The following is a 24877-nucleotide window of genomic DNA, read 5'->3' as shown; positions in this document are numbered from 1 at the left end:
GCCTTAGCCTCCCAAAGTGCTGGGATTACAGGCATGAGCCACCACACCTGGCCACAGCTTACTACTTTCTAGGGACTGTGTGGGGCAGAAGAGAAATGGTCCTGACATTAATCTAGCATCCCTACCACATGTCTTTAGTTGCCGACTTCCTTTTTCCTGAGATGTGGGACTTACAAGAACCCAGAAAATACGTAAGACAATAGATGACCGTTGTCCATTGCCAGAAATTCTCATGTGAAGTGTGAGACATGGCCCCTTATGGACTCTCCTGTCCCATCCTCCCATGATTAACAGGCACAGAAGTTAGACACTTGCATAGGCAGATGTCTCTGTGTCTGTCCCCACCCCCAGACTAACCGGGAGTAAGGTCAAGAGTGACAGTGATGCTAATCAGAAATGGTAGACCTCCTCTCCATCCTCCTCACTAAGGTTCAGTCCAAGATTCAAGTGCCCCAGGGTGTTTCGACGAAGGATCTCCCAGCCTCGGTGACTGCTGCTCTGGGACGTGGTCCGGGATAGGGAGGAATTTGGGAAGGCCAGGGAGGCTCCGGCTAGAGTCCCACTCTCAGCCCCAGAGGGCTGTTTCTCAGAAAGATGCTCTTGGTCATCCTCCTTGTCTGAGTTCTTGAATGCTTCCACATAGCGAAGCGCTCGCAGAGGATTCTGATCATTGTGGTTCTCAACCCTGATGGGGGAAAGGGGAAAGGACTCAGTCCAGGTGGGGAGAGAGGGGCAGGGGAGAAGCAGAGGTGAATATGTAGAAAGCAGAGTCACGAGGGAAGAAGAAAGAAGGGAGTAGAGTTGAAGCAGGAAGAGTCTCCGGGATCAAGTGAAGGGAGGTGATTGGAGTGGAGGCTAACCTGGGATAGAGATGATCGAGGCTGAGAAAGCAGGGCTTGCAGGGTGGTAGGATGCACACAGGGGTGTGTGTGTGTGTGTGTGTGTGTGTATGTGTGTGTGTGTATGATGTGTTGCTAATACGTGGGAATGTGAAAGAAAACAGAGCCAACGAATAGATAAGTGTGTCACAAGGATGACGAGATGCAATTCAAGAAGCAAATGTGAGGAGAGAGGAGAGTCACATCAGGAGATGAGGGCAGACTATAAAGGAGGAAGTTAGATCCAAGCCAAAAGTATACTGGAAATGGAGGTCAGCTCGGAACAAGACTACAGCCAGTTGGGTAACCCATGCTGACACCTGAGGATGGACACATGCACACAACCTTTTATATGTGGCTGCCCTGAGGTATGCACAGCATTCTTCTTACCCCTCCACTTCGGCTCCAGCCCCCTCCCCTAGACAGGCTAAGGCAGGCTCCAGGACAGCTCTCTGTCACCCTTGCTTCCGTGGCCTTATACGCGTCTGCAGCTTTGCATGCGCACACGTCACTCACCGCAGGAACCAGCGGTCCCCCAGCCCGTACTCGCACCCACAGATCCCGGAGCGAGGCCACAGGCAGCGAGGCAGCTTTCGCTCCAGCATCACTGTGGTGGCCACGACCTGGAAGGAGGAAAGAGGGACAGGAAGAACTCAGCCAGAGCCATGAGGGTCAGAGAGGCACTGAGGCCACTGGCAAAGGAACCAAAGGCAGCCTGCGAAGACAGGACACTAAAGGTGGGTGGTGAGAACAGCCACCTATTCACCCCCCAGCCTACACCAGGCACTATGCTACCAGCTTCACTCATCAAGAAATGAGAGAGGATATTTTGGTGAGTGTTTTGAATAAAATAGCGGCCCTTACTTTACTATTCAGACTCATGGAAAATGAGTCACTCCAAACTGATCTCAATTTCTTTTTCACAGAAAAGCCATAGACCGGTTATCTTGATTTAAATAAAATGATTAAATAGAATATCTATGATCCTGGGGGTGAATTGACACTGTTACCGTTCAGGGAATTTTCAGCAAATTAAATATCCATATCTTAAGAAGGAAAAGGGTTGATTAATGACTGCAAAGTTGGCCGGGAAATTTCCAGGAGCAAGTCGGCTGCACGTTCTGTCCTTTGCTCAGCCTTCATTAATTACTTAGATGAAACGTGGAAGACAAGCTTATCAAATGTGCCTGTGACACAAAACTAGGAGGGATACATAATATGTGGGGCAACAGAAGCAATATAAAATGATCTCACTAGACTGAAATGCTGGTGTAAAATCAATAACAGGAAATTTAAGTAAACCAAATCTAAGGCCATGAAGTCATTCGCTTCATGCCTGTCTTTCCAACTAAACGGTCAGCTCCATGAGGGCACAGATGGTGTCTGTTGTGTTTATGCTCATGTTCCCAGCTCCTAGACATTTTCCAACACACAGCAGGGTCTCAATGATCATCATTAAATGAATAAAAAGTCTAAGGGAAAAACGATGGCTATTTTCAAATATTTGAATGGTGCTTATATGGAAGAATGTGTTCTGTGTTATATGGGAGGGAAAGACTGGGGCCAAAGAATGAAATTTTAAGAATATAGGCTTTAGCTCAATGCAACATGAATGTCTAAGAACAAAATCTTTAAAAATATAAGAAAACTCCCCTTCGCCTATCCTCTACCTGAATTTATAAGATAATAAGGTCCTAATCAGCATTAAAGAAGATATTGAACGACCTGACCAATAAATGACTATTATGTTAAGTAGGAGGTCAACTTGAGGGCCATTGAGGGTCACTTCCAATTGCAATATTTGTTAGCCTATGGTATAAAGAAAAGATCTTGGAGAAACAGGGATTTATAGAAGCAAATAGAAGGTTCAAATGAAAAACTGGAATATACCAGAACAAGGCCATTTCTAGTTCCCACTGGACTAAAGGATGACTACTAGATCGACTTTTCACCTGTGAGCAACAATCCCCCTCATGCCAGTATCCTTCATTTAATCCTTCTTCCATCCCTTCCATTTACCCACATGCACCTCAGGTGTATGCAAACCTCTGTTGAGGTGACAGCCTCACTGGATTTTTGTGTGACTCTTTTAAGAATGATCCACCATAACATAGCCCACTTGGATTTTTCTCTCCATCTCCTGCCTCTTAGCAAGACTAACACAAAAGAACTCACCTGGGCCCTCCAGAGCTCATCCCTCTCCTGGGCCACCCTCCAATGGGTGTCACCCATCATGGCGATGAACAGGTTGAGCATGAGCAGTGTGGCAATGATGGCAAAGGCGAAGTTGACAATGCTGAACATGAAGGGCAAGTCCACATCGTAGTTGGCAGGCGCATCAATAACGGTGAGAAAAAGCTCGAAGGTGCTGAACAGTGCCATGGGGTAGTCATAGAATTCCCCCAGACTGGTTGGGTCCTCTGTCTGGAAAATGATATAGAACGCTGCTCCGCCCAGGAAGAGGACATGGAGATGGGATAATGAAGTTACCACAATAAGCATGGACCTGGTAAGCACTTATTCTATCTCTGATTTACATATTTGTCTAAATACACTTGCACAGATGCACAGGTAATTACGTACAGATAAATCTTTCCTGTGGAACTGTCTAACCCTAATATGCCCGAAGATTAAGTTCACCACTCTGGGTAATGGTCATGGTAGTAATAATCAGTCATTTAACAACAAAATTGTATGTGTGTGCAGTGTGTATGTGTGTGTATGGATAATGGATAATAGGTCACCTAACTGGTTTCTACATTTTAGAAAACCAAATACTTAAAAGGCGAGTTATTACAAGAATGCATGGAATCTTCAACAATTTTTAAAGAACAGAACACATGAACAGGCTAAAAGAAGAGCCCCTTTTTAATCTTGATGGCCTCTAGATAACCGTCCGTCACTCTGCCATTCCCTGGGTGAACCTGAACCATCATAGGAAACAGATTCCTGCTCAGGGTGGAGCCTACCGGATAGCAGTGACACTGGAACTTCAGGACAGCACTAGACTATTTGAAAGCCTCCTCTCTGCATGGGGGACTGAAGTACAAGGTGATTCCAAGGGCAGAAACAGGGTCTTTAACAAAGCATTGCCTCCTTATTTATTTAAGAGAAAAGCAAGTGCAATGGCCACAAAGGGATCGTTTAGAGAGTTCTGGATAGAGGACATCTGCAGAGAGCCACTCTGTGACCACCACCTCATTTTGTAATCTGTGTCATATGTAGATGTAGATGACCAGGGAGTGGGAGGAAAGGATACATGAGGGCTTGGGGTGGAGAACTCCAAACAGGCAGAAAGCCATAGTTTCACCCTTTCACATTTCAGATTTCGGTGGTGGTTTTTTGTTGTTACTGTTTTTGGTCATTGTTGTTATTTAGGTCTATTGTTTTGGGGGAATCCCCATTGAATGGGAAATTCTTGAGGACAGTAATAGAGTCCTCTGCACTGCGTCACGCTTTTTAGAGATGGGGGGATCCTCATAGGCCATCTAGTGCCTCCTCTTGTCTAACAGATGATCAGTTGCAGACACTGAGGGCTGAATTTGAGTTACTCACCTTTCACTCTTCAGACCTAGGCCTTCCTCTTTCTGCCCCTCTCTAAGGACCTTCTTCCGCTCGTCCCCCCACCCTCTCCTTCCCTCTGGCTCTCTCCAGCTGCCTGTGGTTTCTTGCCGTGCTGCTCCTTTCTGTAGCTCCTTGCTGTGCTGCTCCTTTCTGCAGCTCCCTGGCACGCTGACTGGCTGTGCCTTGACTGGGTGCCCGTGTGTCCCTGTTCTCCCAGTCTCTCTTCACAATTCTTCTTTATTATTTTCTCTGTCATTCTTTAAACCGTCCAAGCTGTTTTTCTGCACCTCCTTTTTACAATTCTTCATTATTTTTCTCAACTTTAAACGACCACATATAGAAGGAAAGCAAGCTACATGTTGTTGAGTGCTTTGGTTCCTCTTTTGCATTGTAGACATAGGAGAGTTAAGCGTGGCACCATCTGTTTGTCCACATGGTTTTCTGAGATCCGAGACTGGCCACTCTTTCTTGTTTAATGCCCCACTCTCATCAAAGGTCTTTTTCTGTCTCTCCTTTAAAGCCCTTGCAGGGCAGTTAGTGAACGTGAATGTTATTGACCCTTAACACATGGCTTTACCTTCTAGGCCAACCTGAGTGGCCCCTGGTCCTGTAAATATGGGTGTGCTTTTAGACTTACTTTCCAACAGGAGAAAAAAAAAAGGGCAAAATGAAGTGCAAATGTGAACTGAGAGCAAGAATGAGAGTAAACTTTCGGGAGAACTGGATCTGCTGATCTAGTAGAGGTGGGAATGGTGCCTTACCGGAGGCAAATCCCAAAATGACCACAGCCATCAGCCAGCAGAAACGCATTAGGTCTCCAAAAATCATCTGCAGGAAACAGACAAAGGAGAAAGGGTGGGATAATTGTTTTTCCACTGCCTCTGAGCAGCTACCGCGAGCAGGTCAGGAGGCCCCCAGAGTTCTACCAGCTCTACTCTACCGCCATCCCTCTTTCTGGGAGGGCCCTGTGCCTGAGGCAGAGGAAGCTGTGGAAAAGTACTGACCTTCTGGATCATGATGGTGAAGGGGCCCAGCATCTGGAATCCTCGGGCGAAATACATGACACTGCACCAGCCCAGCACCAGGGCAAAGGACATGGGCACCACCTCCCCATTGGTATTGGTGAGCCGCATCACCATGGTCACCAGCACCAGAGAGGCATAGGTGATGCTGGGGGAGCAGGGAGCAGTGAGTGAGAAACAGACTGAAACTATTCTAGGTTCCTACAGCACAGTGCTACCCACACACTCAGGCCTAGTCTTTACACCTGAAACACACATACAGTCACACCTACAAGCCAACTGGAGAGAAATCCTTGGAGTGACAGTGAGCTGAGGTCTAGATCTCAGAGAGTGAACTGGGAGATGGGAAACGATTCTGGTAAGGAAAGGCAGGGGGCTGGAATGAGGGGATACTCACATGATGACATGGAATGGCCCCCCAAGAGTCGTCTGTCCAAAATATCGAGACGCACCAACCCTGAAGATGTCTGGGATCTGGGGAGAGGACAGCAAAGCAAAAAGACAATGCAGACTGTGGTTCCGTCTGGGCCTTAGATGGGAGGGGCTTAGCCTGGACCCCGCCTGCACCTCACCTCTAGGAGCAGGATGATCACAGCCCCAGTGACGCTCACCACCTCCCCCACCAGCCTGATGATATCTTCACGTGTCTTGTAGGCCTCCTGTTTGGGGAAAGTCAGAAGAAGTGCCTTCTGATGGGCAGAGAGTCAAATCCTTTTGTGCAAATGATTGAAAACTGCTAAGGTCCATCCAAAATAAATGAAAGCTCCCCTTTCCACCAGCATCACCCCACCCCCATTGTACTTGCCATTGTGGGCAACTCTGTGACCAGGACAGGAGTCTATGTATCCAAGGTTTAATATATGTCACATATGCCAATGTCTTGCTCTACCATCTAGCAAAATCACCTTTTCTATAGATACTGTAAGCAGTAATTTATGATGTATATACTGAGCAGCTGAGAACACATTTCAGAGCATCAAGTGAGCCAACAGGAAGATTAATGGCTTGGGATGGTTTCAGCTATGTGGAAAGTCCAGCGTTTCCAATCTCATCATGGTTCCCAGTGAGAAAGAGTACACTATAAACATGTAACAGGATTCAGATTCCCTCACGGACCCAGAATCTACTACCTCTAGTGAGACTTTGAACCAGTCACGGCAAATCTCTGAACCTGAGGTTTCTCATCTGTAAGACGGAGGCTGTAACGCTTACCTCCCAGAGTCACTGTGAAGCTTACATTAATGATATATTTACATAAACTTTATAAACCATAAAGCACTATAGATATATTCACTGTGGTTTTATTATGATTTGATATTATAGCAAAGAGCAGAGAAGGGGCTAGAGACACCATGAGGAAGGATCCCTGTCTATCCTAAGCAATAGTTGTAGAAGGTATAGTCCACAGCGCAAGGTGGAATGAAGAGCACCCTACTTCAATGCATGTTACTTCACGGTGAAACTTATGCAATATCACAGATGTAGTGATAGAATCCTGCATTAATTCTCCTTATCTCTTTGAAGTTATGAGCTGACTTGAAAACATAATAAAAACTGGATGCCTTCTTTCTAGAAAACTGTGTTCACCTATAGACAATTCCCACGTGATATTGCACAAATAATTTCAACACATGCAAGCAGCCTTTTGACTTTTGGGAGCTCTGTTGTCCAAGGTCACACCTCCGAATTGTGTACACAAGAAAGAAGTTGAGAGTCCCCTGGGGCCAGCAGGAAAGCTGATGATTTGAGCTAGGGAGAACGTGATCCCTCATTAGCATAAGGAACAGCAATTACCCTGCTCTGCTCATCAGCTGGAGCCTGTAAGCGTCTCTCCGGATGCGAATGCAGCAGCACACTCACCTGTCCAGTGAGAGGCAGCACTTTTAACATAGGGAACCAGGAGAAACTAAGACGCGAGCTTCTGTCTGCGTGTCTGGGGAACTCCGTGGTCTAACCACCTGCGACCAGACGTCAGTCAACACTTCTAATTATTTATTTATTTGGCTTAAAAAAATTGTATGCTCTGTAAACTTTTCTGCCATTTACATCTTTTGAGAAACTGGTAAATTTTATTTGATCATATAATCAAAAATTTCTTTTTTTACTTGCTTCCAAAAAATTTAAGAGTTTTTCTTTTTTTTAATGCTCTAGCAACTATGTTTGAATTCCTATCTGCTCTCCTAAAATTCTGTTCATGGACTGTGTGCTTTCTCTTTATCTTAATGTTTCCATAGCATCTGTCTTTTATTGCAAAACATGCCAACTCCTTCAGAGTCAGGTAGTGAGTAGGAGGATAAATAACAAATACATTACTTTAGAAACAAAACAACACTAAATGTAGAAATAACTGCATCCATGCCTTATAAGCATCTGTAAAAAAATTTTTTATTTTAAAAATATTGTGTCTTGATTCAATATGTCTGAAAAAATGCTACCATTCTTTTCTCGGCTCAAGAAGAAAAAGACTACACATAAGTTGGCGAGGAGGGCTGTGAAGATCAGAGCGCCCCTAGAAGCCAGCCAGGGAGTAGCAGCAGCCATCCCTTCAGGAGACAAAAATGTGAAGCCCCTCTAATGCTGGGGACAGTTTTGGTCACCAAACTCTTCTGCTGGGGCTTCCTCTCACCAGTTCAACAGATTCCTTTACAAGTAGGTGTTCCCCTGCCCAAATTCACTAATGAGTAACGGAGGTGCTCAGAAACCACCATTTTTTGCCTCTGCACTGCCAGGGATCTGACTGCCCTAGAGTAGCTGCCTCCAGCATTGTCCCCAGTGTCCTCACCCTTAAACCAGGCTGCAAAGTGCCACAGGCCCCTGAGAGCACCCTTCGTTGCTGCTGTCCATGACCAGAATACAAACCCTTCTGTAAAATTTTGTTTGCTTTGTTTTATAAACGACTCTCTCTGGAAAACAAAAAAATATATGTGTGTAAAAGTCACAATAAAAGTAATGATAATATTGGGCTTTTAAAGCACTTTGATTTTCTTTAGATTTCCAGGGGAACTCCAGTGTTTCACACTGATATATAATGTTAGCTCTTGCTTTAGAATAGAAACTCTTTGCAAAGGTAAGGAAGATTTCAGTATTTCAGAAATGGAAAGGGGCATTAAATAGAAGTGAAAATAGGCTCCCCTTTTAATTAACCAGGGTTGCACCCCTAGAATTAAACTCTAAGCCCAAACTGGTAATGAATGTCTCTTTTAATTTTTAGAATTCCATTCTTGCAGAGTTGCATTCAAGATTTTTCTTCTAGATGGAGATGCTGATTCAAAACTCTCTGGCTTTAAGGTCCTTATGAAAATGTTTCTGCCTAATTTTCTGGGTGCAGCGGTTCATGCCTGTAATCCCAGCACTTTGGGAGGCTGAGGCGGGCAGATCACCTGAGATCAGGAGTTCAAGACCAGCCTGACCAACATGGAGAAACCCCGCCTCTATTAAAAATACAAAATTAGGTGATCAAGGTGGTACAGGAGAATCACTTGAACCCGGGACGTGGAGGTTGTGGTGAACTGAGATTGCACCATTACACTCCAGCCTGGGCAACAAGAGCAAAACTGTCTCAAAAAAAAAATGCTATAGAAAATATTGTTGCCTAATTATGCATGGCGAAGTAAATTATCAGGGCACCCATTCCCCAGTCCTGCTCGTTCAGTTCCCAGTTCTCTCTGGCATGCTCTTCTTTCCCTCACTTAACAGAACTACTGCCTTAGGGCAAACCCATGCCATCTATCCTCTAGCTTACCCTATATCTACTTCCTCTCTTTCAACCCACACCCCACAATGCTTCTGAATTGATCTTTCTAAAATGCAGATAACATCCTAAGGCTCCTCTGTTTAACATCGTTCCTAGCTCCCCAAGGCCTTCAGAATAGAAATGCAGGAGAGGTGGCAGTGGAGGGTGCTCCTTAATCTTTATCACTGTAGAAATTCATTAGATAATGTCTAAATTTGATTGACAACTAGAGATAGAAGCATTTGATTCAAGGGATGCAGAGGTGATGACAGCAAGAGCTAAAAGGCGTAAAAACTGGTTGACCCCCATGAGTAAGACACGGGTGAGGAGGAGGGGCTGTCCAGGACGCGGTTGCTCTCTATCAGTTCTGCCATTTGATTTGTAAGTCATGTGCATGATGTACATCATTTTCTTTGAATTAGGAAAGCTCACTATGAGATAAGAATTGAAAAAGTAAAATCAGAGTACCAAACAAGATATACAAAACCCTCGCTGCTATGGCCCCTGCCTTGTGTCCTCATACCCATGTGAGCTCCGGCCACATTGAGCTATTGGGGTTCTGAGTTGCTAAGTCGGGCCCCTGTACAGCCTGTGCCACTTTCTCAGAATGCCTTCCTCTACCAATTGGCCTGGCTCAACCTCACCGATGCCTCAAGACTCAGGTCAGGCCAACACTCCTCGTGGGCCTCTTTTCCTGCCTCTCCATGCCCAGCTCAGGTGTCTCTCCCAGGGCATGGGGGCTTCTGTGGATTGACAGCCCTCTCCCAGTACACTGAAAGCATCTGCGTGCCCCATGTCTCACCAGTAGTCTTAGAGCTCCCTGAGGGCAGGGATGCCTCCCTCCTACTTTTTATCCACAAATGTACAATGTGGTAGGTACTCAACTGGTGAAAAAAGGAAAGAAGGAAGGAGGAAAAGGAGAGAGGAGACAGCAGGTGCAAGCTGAGCGTTGCCTAAGACACGCAGATGGGTGGTAAGGAGGAGAGGAAGTGGGATGGAGAGACCTATCTGGAGCCATAAGAGGAAAAGGATGACAACTAAATAGAAATGATGTCATCCTTTTCTGAAATTTCTAGATGCCTAGATCAAGGTCACCTAAGCAGGCCTGGCTAACAATGCACAGGGAAAATACTCCAATCCACCCCTTTAAAAATAAGTATCATCTAACAACGACTGGAAGTTTTTAGTTTACGACATGGCTTGCAATTTAAGGAGTTGTCAACAACCAAATCCCCTATGCAGGTTGGCACGTATACTTCACTGAGAATTGGCCTAATGAGATTTGCTCTCACTTCCCAAATGGATGAGTTCACTGCCTTGAAGGAAATGTCCAGAAGGAGTGGGCATAGCAGTACCTAGCGTTCTACTGGGTCATAAGGCCAGAAGTGTACCATGCGGAAAGGATGGGCAACATAGGCCACCCCAATGGGAAGTGGGAAGGCCCCGGAACCAGTTGTCAGGCCCAGCTCTAGATCTTTTTCCTCCCCATGATCCCAGACTTGCAAAGGAATGAAGTTCTCAGAGAAAGCTCCGCTAGCTCATAAGAGCTTCTCCAATTCCCTAACTGGGCATGAGTTCCTAACCAGGACTGTCACCAGAATCAACTGGAAAGTCTTTGTCACAACACACATGTCCAGGCCAGCGCTGGGTTAATTTGGATCGAGGACCTGGCATTTTCTTTTTCGTTTTGTTTTTTTCTTTTTTTGAGATGGATTTTCACTCTTGTTGCCCAGGCTGGAGCGCAATGGCACGATCTTGGCTCACTGCAACCTCTGCCTCCTGGATTCAAGTGATTCTCCTGCCTCGGCCTCCCAAGTAGCTAGGATTACAGGCATGCACCACCACACCTGGCTAACTTCGTATTTTAGTAGAGACAGGGTTTCACCATGTGGGTCAGGCTGGTCTCGAACTCCTGACCTCAGGTGATCCACCCACCTTGGTCTCCAAAGTGCTGAGATTACAGGTGTGAGTCACCATGCCCTGCCATTTTCTTGAAAAGTTCTGTAGATGTTTTGGACATGTACCCCAAGTTGAGAACCACTGGGCCATAAAGAGAGAGAGAGAGAGAGAGAGATCTGGTTCCCATTTAAGTCAAGCTGCCTTCCAAGGGTAAATTTCATGTCTAAGTCTCTGCATTTTCTCAGGAGGATTGGCTTGGGAAATGACTTCTTTCTTCTGCAGAGTCTTTACTCATTCTCACAGAATCATGACTTGCTCTGTATGCCAGTAGGTTAACCCCATCAAAAAATAGTGCCAATGATCCAAACTAGAGACTAGCCAGTAGGACAGTATCTGGGAATGGGAATCCTTCTCGATCTGATCCCCTCCTATGGCACTTCTCAAGTGTTGCTCATCTTGACAGGGGAAGATGACATGTGTAGATACAAGTGAGTGTGGCAAGCCCTGTCTAGCTGAGAGAAGCCTGGGATCTGGCCCATCACTCTGCAGGGAGAAGCAGACTTGTCTGGTGTTTAAAGGTGAGGATTCTGAAGGGAAGCAGACCTGCAGTCCAATCCCTGTGCTGCCCTTGCTCGCTGAGTGTCTTTGCCAAAGTGTTCAACCTCTCTTGACCTCAGACTCACCATCTTTAAAGTGGTGATGACTGTATTTACTTGTTAGGATTTCTATGAAGATTAAAGGTAGAACAATGCTTTGCCACTCAAAACATGGTCCACAGAATCACAACATTGGCCTCCTCTGGCAGCTTGCTGGAAATGCCAAGTCTCCGGTCCTACCCAGCCTTACTGTCACAGTCCACATTTAATAAGGCCTCAAAAACACTGATGGATGCAGGTGAAGTGCACATGATAAGTGCTCAGTGGATGTTACTTCTACCTACCAGGCTCCCTGGTTCTCCTCATCTCTTTCCCTGTCTTTAACGTGCTGTGCTTGCTCCACCTTGTGTTGGTAGAACCCCTGAACAGAGGTGTATAGAGTTGGCAACCAGTCGCTTTTCAAATAGCAGTGGTGCTTTGGGTTGTTCAGAACTTACGAGGGACGATGATGTGCAGACAAATAGATCCCACTGACTGTGACAGGTAGAAGATGATTTTTACAAGACGGAAACACAGTCGGGATGATTTTTGCCTTCAACAAGTCCTGATGCCAATCCCTTCCCTCCATCTCCCCAATACATTCCTAGGCCAATCTACCATTATCTTTTGCTTGCTAAACTGTAATAGCCTCCTGACTGGTCTCCCCATGTCCTTCCTACCACCCCACACGTCTGTTATTCACCATGCAAGCAAAGTAATTTTTCTAAAGCAAAAATTACCCTGTAAGTCTCCCCTTGTCAAATCCTTCTGACTTCCCATTACCCTGGGGATAAGGAGTGAAATCCTCAACATGGCCTTTAAGGCTCTACATAATTTGGGAAGGATCTGCCTGGACAACCTCACCTGGAGGCACCCACCCCGGCCCTCTGTGCTCTAGCGAAACTTCTTACAGTTCCTAGACCTTGATGAGGTTCTTCCTGCCCTGAGGCCTTGAATATCCATTCTCTCTGTCTAGAACTCTCTTTTCACACTGAATTCATACTTAGATCTGAGCTCAGTAATCTTTCTCAGAAGCAGTCTCTGGCCTCCCAGATGGACCAGACCCCTGTTATAAGTTTTTTTCCCACTCTGTGCTTTTCTCATCATAAGAAAAAAAAATAATAATAACATTGATGCCAATAGACTCAGGCTGTAATGAAATATCTATTTGCATGATCATTTGATTAATATCAACCCATCTATAAACGCCAAGAAAGCAGAGATCATGAGTGTTTTGCTCAGACTATGGTTGTTGAATTTCCAACACCTGAAATAGTTGTTTAGCCTGTATGAGGCTCTCAATAATAATTTATTTAATGAATGGATTAGCAAAACATTTCTGGGAAAGAGAAAAGCAAAGGAGGGCTCAAGAAAATATTTTTCAAAAGTCAAAACAGAGACGTGATGAGAAATTAGAACACCCTGCTGAACAGTGCTCCAGGAATCTCAGTGACCAGACTGGTGGACCTAGGACTGGAAAGACAGAGCTACATGGACCTCAAAGATGGAAGCCAGGGGTTCTCAACCCTGGCAGAACACTTGACTTACTCAAAGAGTTTCTTAAAAGTGCCAAGGCCAGAGCCTCCGCTTCAGACATTCTAACTTATTAGGTCTAGGGTGTAGCCTAGGAGCCGGTCATTTTACTAGCTTTTTTACTAGGTTTCTAATGTGCTGTCTGGGTTAAAAATCACAGATCTAATAGGAAGTAGGATTTTCCCGAGGACACACAACCGTTAAATTTCAGAGTTAGGGCTAAAACCCAAGCTGCTGGACTCCTGGACTTTGAACTTTTTGCTCACCTGGAAACCTAAGAGAACTTTTACTATAGTGCAGGCTGCTTTGCCTAAACCAAGTAGAGATAAGAAGTTAACTCAAATTAATAGAGTTCTGGAAAATCCCTGGTGAAACAGAACTTTCATGGCTGAACAATGAGGGATCTTAGGGTCATTAAGATAGCCCCCCAAATCGGATAGAGATAAACTAACTCCAGCTTTACATACATCAGTTTTTGTATCGTTTTTGCTGCCTTATCCAGAGGAATTTGTTTTCTTTCACCTGTTCCGAGATGCTGCTGTTGCACTACTCCCATAAAACCCCAGATATTAAACTAGAAAGGATCTTAGGGGTCATGGAGCCCAGTGATTTCCACAGATCCCAAGAGATCTGCAGAGGAAGTCCTGAAGTAACTGAGATCCCTGTGATCCCAGAGTTATTAATATAATTGGATGGTAAAGTATTCATTCATCTAAGAAAACGCTCCACCGGCTAACAAATATGTCAACAATTGCATGCCTCAAATCAAGACATTGTATTTGTGCATTTTCATTTTTTCTAAGACTTTCAAGTAAGAAAACAGTAGGAAAAAAAACATGAATTTCCTATTATTTAGCAAATCTGGTGCATTGTGAAAATAGAATCTTCCAAATCACGGTGATAAGTTTAGAAGCCCCTGATCTAATCCACATGGGCTTACTACTGAAGACAAATATAGTCATCCCATGAATCAGGTCTGGGGCTCAAAGCACAGGGGCCTTTCACTAGTGTTCTTTGTTATCGAACCCCTTCCAGCAGCATTCCTAATCTTCTTAACCACACAGTTCTCCACCTAGAAAAGAATACCTGAAAGTCCAAAGTCTTCGATTTGAGCTGAAGTGGCTTTCACTGAAGCAGAAGGCAAAAGGGTAAAAATGCCAAGGAACAGGAAGGAAGGCAGAAGAGAGAAAAAAAGAAGGATGGGTCAGGTGTGCAGCTATAATTATGCTTCTGAGTCCTGAAGCAAAGGAGGTGATCTTTTAAACATAGACTATCTGGATCAAAGAAACGTGTTTGTACATAACTAGCCTCGTCCCAAGAAGAAAGAGACACACAGGAAGGAGATTTCTGGTCATCAATGGCTCAGCATTGTCCACCTTTTAACCCAGAATACTGTCTACATTCAAAATGCAGAAAATCTCCAAATAAGTTTGAGACAAAAGGAAGGCTGGAGAAGACATATCGGAGGAAATAGGGCCAGGAGCATTGGAAAAGTCCAGCCACCCCCAACGTGTTTGTGTGTACACATTTTCTCAATTTTTAATCACTCCTCCCTCCACTTGCCATCTCCTAACTGTCCTTATCTCCCTCATGTCCTATGCCAGGGACAACTTTTGTGTCCAGACTGAGATGCACGGAGCACAGCCTCTCTGCGCGTCGCCAACACACTCAGCCTTGTCTTCCCCAGGCAGCAACCCTACCTGGGGAGAGGCAGTGGCTCTGGACACATGACACACTGCATATATATATAGAAAGGCAATTCTAGAAACAGGAGAGGTGACGTGCCTCTACCTAGCATGGGGTTCATTGGGTATCTTTGCCGTGTTCTTTCTCTGTGCATACCGCTGTCTTTGGTCTAAACCAACTCAGGATTTTTGCTTCTTGGCTATAGAAAGTTTATATTCTTTTTCAGACCCAAACTACCTCTCTTCCTAGTCCAGGTTGAGCTATACCTGTAGCTGCCCTCTCCTGCATTGAGATCATCTTCAGTCACTCAGCTCTCACTTGGCTTTGCAAAATTCTTTTTCCTGGTCTTTTGCTTTCTGCCTATGTACCTAATCACCTTCTGTGTATTTTCAGCTCACCAGAACAAAAATTTTAGTAATCCACAAAGAGTCAACCCCCAAATGTCGCTATATTTGTTAAATATATATGTTCAGAAGTGCTCATTAGAGTCTACCCTTTCTGTTGCCAAAAAAAGGGGGTTACTTTCTTCAACAGCAGATTTCTATATTTACTCTGTACCTCTGATCATTCCTCTTCCTCACCCCAGGTTTCCCTTGTCAACCACAACACAGAATGGCAGCCCTACAGCAGTAAATGGAATCTCAGAGGGTATTTATTTCAACCTGATACCCAATCCAGACATCTTTCTGCAGAGTGTCTGACAGGCAGATGGCTGACCCGTTATTCCCATAGGCTCATGTAGACCATGCACAGAAGAGGTTGCAGGCCAGCAGGGCTGTCCGTGTTGCCCCAACACAGCAGAAATGGACTCAGAAATTGACTTGGAGCAATTTTTCTCCTTTCAAGCAATAGAGTTTACCTTAAACATCCCACTACAAAAGCATGATACTTTTTGTAAATTACCAAAAAATTTCACAAATGCACAGGCTTACTCATTCCAAGTACTCTTTCAAAGTTTGTCTGAGAAAATCCACAGCTCCCTGGACAAACATTCTTGTACTTATTAAAGCCCATCTGTGGCCTCCTGGTCTCATGTCTAATTTCGACCTGGGCTTTCAGGAGCCCACACTTGCTGGAACCCAGAGGGTGGTGTCATCCCTGAGTAACATCAATTCCTTTCCAGCACCATCAACCCCATGACACAATTCCCTTGCATCCCCTTCTGAGAAGAACAATCACCTGTAGTAGTTTTTGCTGGAGGATGGTGATGTCTCGAGAATGAGTGCGGTTGCCACCACGGAACTTAAGGGGGCGGTAGACGCAGCACATGGTGAAGCAGATCATGTAGAACAGGTACAAGGCAGCTAGGACGCAGAAGTACGGCCGCCCGTACTTGCTCCACTTGAAGTTCACCAGCTCCTTCACTGGGGTCTGTTCCAGAATCTGACGAGCCTGCCATGAAAGTGGAGTGAAACTTGGGATGAACAACACAGAAGGGTGTTGTTTTTTTCACTGTGTACCAGAAGAGGCAGGGCAGTAAGCATCACTCATTCAGCGCATCAGTCACTTCTTTGATGGACAAATAGTATATTTCTTGTATATGCTGGGCCTTGTGCTAGCGACACAGATAGACTATTACAGCAGTAAACACAAGACACTGTAGCACCACAGAGGATTTAAAGGATGAATAGTAGTTGGTTGAGTAAAGGGAGAGTTAGGAAAGATCATACCATAAGGTAGCAGCAGTTGTCAGGTCAGGAAGCTCTGAGAACCCATTGCCCATTTGCAGCTGAGGTGTAGTTGGGGAGAAGGGAGAATCTACTGGGAGTGGTGAGCAAAAATATAATGACTGAGGTAGAAAAGGGCGTCATGCATCATAAACGCCAAGGTAGGAAGTTTGCATTTTTTGCTTTTTCTAAATATAACAGTAAGCAATTGGGGAATTCAAGCAGGGAAGTGGTCAGATTTGCTCTAGAAGTATTGCTGGGCTAGAAAGAAGCAATGGAGGTTACAGGCAGTAGGATGTGGCAGGGTGGGATCGTGCTCTGATATAAGCAATCAGTGAGATGTTAAAGACACACAGGAGAGGAGATGATGGACAGAAGGAGGCATCTGAGAAATTAGAAAGAGGCAGATTCAAAGCGCAGTGGAGTAGCCATTAACAGCAAGAACACCTTTTCTATGGAAGCTGGAGGGGAGGAGAGGGACAGTGGGCAACTTCCAGACATGCCTGGCAGTTTAGGGCAGGAAGCTAAAGGACCCCCAGCCAGAAAGCCTCTATTTTTATCCTAAGGCAGGGGTCTAGGTCTTCAGAACTACAGCTGAAGATAGCGAGGGATGTGAAATAGGGCGAGAGAGGAAGATTTATGGACAAAAAAAAGCAACTGACCCAAGACAGGTATGAAACCTCCTGGAGAATATTGAGAACAACTTAAATAAAGACCAAGGATATGTAGTGGCGAAATCCACGTGGGATTGCGCTTTTAATTCCTGCTCAAAGTTAATCTGTTTCCAGGGATATTCTCTGAGGAAGATCTCACAAACTGGCCACTCGACTTTTCTTCTATTCATTAGTATTAAGTCATCATGTTTTCTGGCTCTATAAGGGTTCCTGGGAGATTGCCATGTGGCAGATAAAAAGTAGAAACCACATCTTGGCACTCTCGTGGAGCATCCTGAAACCTGGAGGTCTTTTCTCCTCTCTACTGCAATCTTCAACAAATTTTCCTTTCCCTCACATCACTCAACCCAGCATTATTGAAGGGCTTATATGTTGCTCCCTCTCTTAAAAGCTCTTTTTTTTCTCATCTTCCTGGAGACTCCCAATTCTTCCTTGAAGATCCAGCCCCAGCATTTAATGTGTGACATCTTCTCTGGTCTATCCAAGCCAAGTTAACTTGACCTCAATGTGGCTGTCTGCATGCAGGGTACACACCATTATTATGACATATGTCCTACTCTGTTACAATTATCCAGGACAAGGACTGAGAATTGAGGAAGTCAATGAACAGAAACTGTGTTTTATTTATTTCTGTATTGTTGGTTTCTTGTGCAGTGCCTGACATACAGCAGGTGTTCAATATGCTTGCATTAGTCCATTCTCACATTACTATAAAGAACTACCTGACACTGGGTAATTTATAAATAAAAAAAGGTTTAATTGGCTTATGGTTCTGCAGGCTGTACAGGTTCTGGAGAGGACTGAGGAAACATACAATCATGGCAAAATGCCTAGGAGAAGCAGGCACATGTTACATGGCTGGGGCAGGAGGAAGAGAGAGCAAGGGGAGGTGCTACACACTTTTAAACAACCAGATCTTGTGAAAACTCACCACCACATCCCTCAACATCAAGAGGGACGTCTGCCCCCATGATGCAATCGCCTCTCACCAGGTCCCTTCTCCAACACTGGGGATTACAATTCGACATGAAATTTTTGCATTTTGACAAAAATGCAAACCGTATCAATGCTGATCCAATGAATGAATATGAGAAAACCACTCTGATTTGGAGTTTCTCATCTGAAATGTTAGAATGAGGAAGGTAGGCAGAAGGGACTGTAGCTAAGCAGAGATTCAGGGGATTCAGGATAAGAATGTGCACTGGGCTTTTCCCCAGGTCCCAGGAGATTGTTTTAATCTCCACCTACTCTAAGGCTGGGAAGTGCCTCGGTCCCAGGATCTTAGTGAGTGGACAGACTCTGCACAAGCACTAAATTCCCTCACACGGCAGCCCTGGTCCCCCTTGGCATCCATACCTCTCGTTTATCTGAGGAGACCACAAGCTCTAGAAACGACAGCTCCTCTCCCCAGGAGTCAATCTCCGTGAGGTCATAGAGAATGGAGGTCAGGGGTCCATATGACCACTGGATGTGCTTCCGCTTCTGCATCAGGTGCTGGAACATCTGAGAGACCACCGGGATGGGTCAGGGGTCAGCGTGTGAGAAGGTGGTCTAGAGGAACAACTGCATTGGATGGAGGCAGTTGCCCACCCCTTGAGACAGTCAGACAGTGGGGAATCAGCAAACCTGTATCTGCAAGCGTTCCCTTTTTGTCACTTTTCCTGCTCCAAAACCCCAGAGAGCTCAGAAAGAAGAAAATAGGCAAACGAAGCTAGAGCTGTGGGTTACCATAGCACATGCATTAAGGTGAGGTTCTCAAATCCTCTTGAGTCGAGGAACTTGAGGCTGAAGATTTCAGTGATGGAATAGGAAGCAAGGGACCACCATCCCTTTGGGGAGTGTGGGGAAAAGGGATTTTAGAAAAAGGTGGGTCCTTCACCTCGGTTTCTCCCAGGGCCAGCGGGGTAGGTTGAAGGTCATTAGAAAGACACCTCAGGGATGGGGAGTGTGTCTCACCACAGTGTTACCCTCCACTCCAGCCAGCTTGAAGGGGGTGAGACCCTGGTGATTGGGCACGAGGTCCAGGGGCTGCAGGTGGTCCCCATGTCTGTCGTAGGACAGCAGCAGGTTGTACATCTGGCAGGCAAAGGTTTTGTTGGGCTGGAGGATGAGGATGTGTAACACTGTGTTTCCTGGGGAGGATGCAGTGTATCATGTGGGCACTGGCCTAATGTCCCTGATGTCCCCATCCCCAGTCAGGGGTCTTCCTGAAGATCCCAGATCCTCTCTTCACCCTGCCCCTGGCTCCCTGCAGCATCCCAGATTCCTTCCCCATCCCAGCTCTTACCCAGGGAGTCCTGGGCCCGGATGTCAGCTCCATGCTCGATGAGCAGCCGCACGATCTCCTCGCTGTTCACACAGGCAGCAAAGGACAAAGGGTGCTCCCCTGGGGACACAGAGAGATCCATGGCAGGAGAGTGCAGGACAGCAGGATGGGGTGGGCAGTCTATCCCAAATAATGTCCTCCTCCTCTTCCCCCACATCTCAGCTCTGGGCTTGGGGGGACACTGTTCCAGCAGATCCAGAGGAAGGATCATGGAAGGAATTGGCCTCTGGCTTAATTAAGCCCTAGAAGGGCTGCCCCTCCCAGCTGCCCAACAGATGGGGCTGAAGGCAGGACCCTGCTGCCCTGGCCTCCCTTTGCCTTGCCTGCCTCTCCGGCTGCCCCTCCTCCAAGCCCAGCCCTGCTCTCACCAAAGTAGATGAGGTTGCGGGGACTATGGCGGAAGGCAGTGCCCGTGGCTCTGGCAGAGACACTGGCCCTGCGGGTGAGCAACGCTCGCACCAGGTTCACGTTCTGGTTCACAACAGCGATGTGCAGTGCAGTCTGACCTGGCCCAGAGACAGCTGTCATCAGGGGTCTGCCTCTGTCCCAGTTCTCTCAGGGACACAGCATCCGCCACCATTCCTCTCAGGAGGTTCCTGATGGATCTTTGCATAGACTTTTCTGCCCTGGGCTTGGGAGGGTGGCCTGGGACTGACAGTGGTTCGCTCCTCAGGCTGCCCTGCCCATTGTATCCATCCCTCAGCTATTGGGCACCGGCAGGGGATTGCTGCAAATATAGTCATTCTCATGTTGCTAAGAGGGAAAGAAATTGAGATAGGTCCTGCAGGGGCTGTGGGAGGATGGAGAGGAAATGCTAAAGGAAGCCACGGATCGCTAAGAGCCAAGACCGGGCCCTTTGCATTTCTCCCAACTCAACGGAGCCTGTCCTCCTGACCCTCCATCACCCCACCCCACCCCATCCTTCAGAGGCCAGTTTTAAGAGACAACAGCACACCCCCCATCTCAAAAGTTTCTGCCTTGAATTACTGTGCGGCCTCCTTACCTGCAAAAGCCTCACATGTGGTGGGCTCAAAGACCAGCTCTGGGGCAGCCTCCATCAGCACCAAGGCCACCTCCAAGTTGTCATAGAGGGCTGCTATGTGCAGTGCCGTCTCCCCCAGGGCTCCTGGAGTGGAGTAAGAGAGGAATGTTAGACACTTCCCAGGCTCCCTTGAGGAAGGGGCCTCAGGGTCCAGAGAGACCCTCCAAGGCCCCATTTCACAAGCTTAAAGTCCTGCGGAGGGGGGTAGGTGCTTCTGCCCCCACCTCCATCCCATGAAATCCAGATCCCACCTCTTTGTCGGAGGTCACAGGTGCGGTCCAGTAGAAGTTGCCTAAGGACAGACAGGTCATTTTCCTTGGCTGCTCGAAATAGTGGAGACTCTAGAATCCTGGGGCAAGGTAAACATGCGTTTGGAAGAGACAGTCAGAGCAGAACAAGGCCAAGAGCAAAGGGGATCTGAGACATTCTCTAAGACCAACGTGATGCACACAGTGTGCAGTGACACTGGAAAGAAGTGCCTACTGGACTCGAATGACCGAGGGTGGACTTGGGCAAGGCTCAGCCCCAGGGCCTTCCTTGCAATTCACATCATGGTGATTCTCCTGTGAGGGTGGGCCTTGAAGCTCTGCTGGAGGGGAAGAGTTCATGGAAGGGCCTAGAACAGGAGGGAAGAGAACTTGTGGTGTGGTCTGGAAAGAGTGGTCTGAGAGTCTCTGAGAAGAGGAGGACCCTAGGCGTGGCTGAATTCACCTAACCTGAGTAACTATCTCAGATCCTAGATAGTTGAAGAGTGGGACGGAGGGCACTTCCCTCTGCGGTCCCCTGGCTCCCGGGACTGCCGGACCTGCTGCCTCTAACCAAGGGGAGTTTGGGGGAAAACAAAACAGAGAGGGAGGAGGAATGGACCGACTATTAGATCTTTCTTAGACCTTTTGAAATTTGTGAAATTCGTGAGCCACTGAAGTTCTGACGACTCCCTCAAGCTTTGTTTGTCTGTCTGAGAGAGTCTTGCTCTGTCGCCCAGGCTGGAGTGCAGTGGTGCGATCTCTGCTCACTGCAGTCTCCACCTGCCAGGTTCAAGTAATTCTCATGCCTCAGTTTCCCGAGTAGCTGAGATTACAGGTGTCCACCACCATGCTTGGCTAATTTTTTGTATTTTTAGTAGAGACAGGCTTTTGCCAAGTTGGCCAGGCTGGTCTCAAACTCCTGAGCTTAGGCAATCCCCCTGCCTTGGCCTCCCAAAGTGCTGGGATTACACTGAACCTGGCATCTTCAGCCTATTTCAATACAGGTCCCCACAGAAAGTGGAGAGTTGTGGTGTGAGGTAAGGGATATCTGTTTCTTCTGCATTATACCCTTAGATGCAAGGGTCTAAGCAGCTTGTTTATTTGGGTGTCTTAAGCAGGTTAAGATGTTCATTCTACAGGACTCTGTTAATCTTCGTTTCTATCATACCCAGATTTGAACCCAACAAGAGATAAAGCCGGAGCCTCTCCAACTAGACATATGCAAGTATTGGCCCCAATGGCAAATACAGGGTCTGGAGGGGAAGGACAGAAAGGACAGGCCAAGGAGTGGCTGCTCTGAGGTCCCCTACCTCCAAATTTCTCTCTTCCAATAGCCCCAGGAGCCAGAGTGAATAAGTGTTTTTATTTAAAGAAGTTTAATCTAAAGGTGGGGCCTGGGTTTCCATGTTCGGGCAGCGCCCCTAGGAGGGGCCTTTGTGAGGAGTCAGTTCCCTGCCCCATCTCATCCAGGAAATCAGTCCCAGGGAGCCCAATGTTCCAGACCAGCCCAGAGTGGTCAGGGCTGGCATTGTAAATTCACCCCCATCCTGTGGCCACTGCACAAAAAAGGTTCTTGCTTCTCTAGCCCTCTAGCCCCACTGCCTCTCTGCAGAGGGTCCAGGTTTGGGCTGGAAGCCCCCTTTCCCAGAGACCCAGGGGTCCCACTCTAAAGCAGGAAGCTCAAAGATTCCACTTCAGCAATGGGGTAGGGAGGTGAGGAAGCAGAGGGCTTGCCAGTATGAGGGCTCACAAGCACTTGGGACCAGGCCCAATGCAAACTGCAAATGCTGGACCCCTTGTTCAAAATTAATAAGAATTTCAGGCTGGGCGCGGTGGCTCACACCTGTAATCCCAGCACTTTGGGAGGCTGAGATGGGCAGATCACTTGAGGTCGGGAGTTCAAGACCAGTCTGACCAACATGGAGAAACCCTGGCTCTACTAAAAAAAAAAAATACAAAATTAGCCAGGCATGGTGGCACATGCCTGTAATCCCAGCTACTCAGAAAACTTGCTTGAACCCAGGAGGTTGCAGTAAGCTGAGATCACATCATTGCACTCCAGACTGGGCAACTAGAGCGAAACTCTGTTTCAAAAATAAAGAAAAAAAGAATTTCAAGATAAGGACATCGAACCAAGCACAAGACTCTTCTGGAACACAGGGGAGCCCTTTGTGATTGCCAATGCTTGCTTACCAACCTAAATCCTCAAACAGCTCTTTTTGGAAAAGGAAAAGGGATGAAAGGCAGGTCCACAAAAGGCTAAAGGCAAAAGGCAAGCCCCAGAACCCCTGGAAGCAGAGGCTGCCTGCGGGATTCATCCCTGCCCCAGCTGCTCTTCCTGGAACTGGACCGTAGGGCAAAGCCATGAAATGATCTACCTGCAGGTGCGCTAGCCCTGCCAGCTCTGAGAGCTCTCCAGGAGCAGGCACGAGCCCCACTCAGCCTTTGCATCCTTGGGATCAAGCACCCCTCTGCACAAAGCAGACTCCATAAAAGGCAGATGGACTGAACTCAGCAACCTCCAGTGCCACCTGAGCAGCCCTCCTCAGCTGGTCAGCACCCAGGGATACACCAAACAAAGTTCACCCCTTTCCCACACAATCCTCTTTCATTCAAATGAGTGTCGATTCCTCATCGTTCTTCCGCCACTCACAGGAGTGCAACCCCCCTCCAGCAGCCTGCTTTTACCTGCCCTCTCCGTCCCACACACCCTGGCTTCTTCCCTCGGGCCCTTTTTGGTCTGCTCACTCCCCTTGCTGTCATTCTGCCTTTGTCCTTAGGTCTACCCTCAAGATTTTCCTGTGTGGCCCAAAGCCATATCCTCCACCACCACTAAAAGGAGCCAGCTGGGATTCTGTAATTGGTGGTGGTGGGCGTGGGGAGGGTTGCTGGAAGGAAAGGGTGTGTTCACGTGACTGGCGCTGAATTCTAGGGTGCTCTATCCAGGAAGCAGACCCAGGTGTGTCAGAGGGTCTGAGGATTGTGGCGGGAGGGACCTGGGTCCCGTGGGAAGCCTACCTCTTCTGCTGCAGCATGTGAAGCCTGTCCAGGTGCTGGTCCCAGTCTTGTTCTCTGACCAGAAAGGAAGGCAGAAGTTTCTGGAGTTGGCTCCCGGGCCCTTCTGCCTTGGGTAGAAAACCTCCCATGTCTTCTTTTTGCAGGCACTGGCAGATTTTAGAAATGTAGCAAAATAAACAGGTCTAGGATGACAGCAGTTGAGCCAGAGATGGGGTCTGTTTGGAGCTGGGACAGGAGTTTATTTCCCATGTGACTTGTGTATGCAGCATGCAGCGTGTGTGTGTGTGTGTGTGTGTGTGCGCGCGCGCGCGCGCGTGTGCATGCAGTATGTGGGTTGTGAGGTGTGTGTGTGTGTGCACAGTGTGTGTCTGTTGGTGTGTGGGGGTGCAGTGTGTGGTTGTGAGGTGCGGTGTGTGCACGCAGGTGCACTGAGGAGACTGACCACCCTGCCTAGGGAGAAGTGCTTTTCCTGGAGGGGGAGGAGCTATTTGCAGAGCTGAGCCCCAGGGCCACAGAACCACCCAGGAGAAGAAAAGGAGGAGGGGAAGGTTCCTAACTGTGGACTGGGACTGCTGAGACCGGAGAAGCTGAGGGGTGGGGCAGAGGAGTTTGGAAAAGGAAAAGGGATGGAAGGCAGGTCCACAAACAAGGTGGGCAGATCATTGGATGAGGGAGAGGAGGAAGTAAAGATCTTCAGCTCAAGAGTCAGGCAGAGCCTGGTTCAAATCCTGACTCTTATTCCTTACAGTTAGGTGAGCTTTCTGATCCTCAGTTCCTAACCTGTGAAACTGGGGTAACAGCTATGCTGTCTCACGGGAGCATCTGGAAAGCATGTGTCACAAGCATGCAATCACTGCTGATCCTTGTTCCACAAGTGGGCTCAAGAGACCCCCAGGCTGCTTCTCAGAGCTTCCCATTTATGTGTTTTGTGGTCATCTCCAGGGTTCCTGCC

General features: G+C 47.2%; 1 protein-coding gene across 1 annotated transcript; it reads right to left on the bottom strand.

Moving 5' to 3' along the window:
* TRPV5 (transient receptor potential cation channel subfamily V member 5) lies at positions 1–24265 on the bottom strand. The gene is made up of 15 exons (XM_017511329.2): positions 23926–24265; positions 20911–21008; positions 20621–20743; positions 19986–20123; positions 19579–19677; positions 19248–19423; positions 18648–18794; positions 16130–16342; positions 6037–6123; positions 5862–5938; positions 5447–5612; positions 5204–5270; positions 3054–3322; positions 1395–1501; positions 1–685 (listed from the first exon to the last, which is right to left on the bottom strand). Exons 1-15 carry the CDS (start codon positions 24051–24053, stop codon positions 391–393), a joined length of 2190 nt encoding a protein of 729 aa, XP_017366818.1. The 5' UTR covers positions 24054–24265; the 3' UTR covers positions 1–390.
* Positions 24266–24877: the final 612 nt, after the last annotated feature.

This window comes from Cebus imitator, unplaced genomic scaffold (genome assembly GCF_001604975.1).
Source record: "Cebus imitator isolate Cc_AM_T3 unplaced genomic scaffold, Cebus_imitator-1.0 Scaffold446, whole genome shotgun sequence".
NCBI lineage: Eukaryota > Metazoa > Chordata > Mammalia > Primates > Cebidae > Cebus > Cebus imitator.
This window is presented reverse-complemented; position numbering and strand designations above follow the sequence as displayed.

Coding starts and splice junctions, on each gene's coding strand:
- TRPV5 (XM_017511329.2), bottom strand. CDS start 24,053: ATGGGAGGTTTTCTACCCAAGGCAGAAGGGCCCGGGAGCCAACTCCAG. Junction 6,124..16,129: donor TCCAGCAAAAACTACTACAG/GTGATTGTTCTT, acceptor TTCCCCAAACAG/GAGGCCTACAAGACACGTGA. Junction 5,613..5,861: donor GGGCCATTCCATGTCATCAT/GTGAGTATCCCC, acceptor CTGCTCCCCCAG/CATCACCTATGCCTCTCTGG.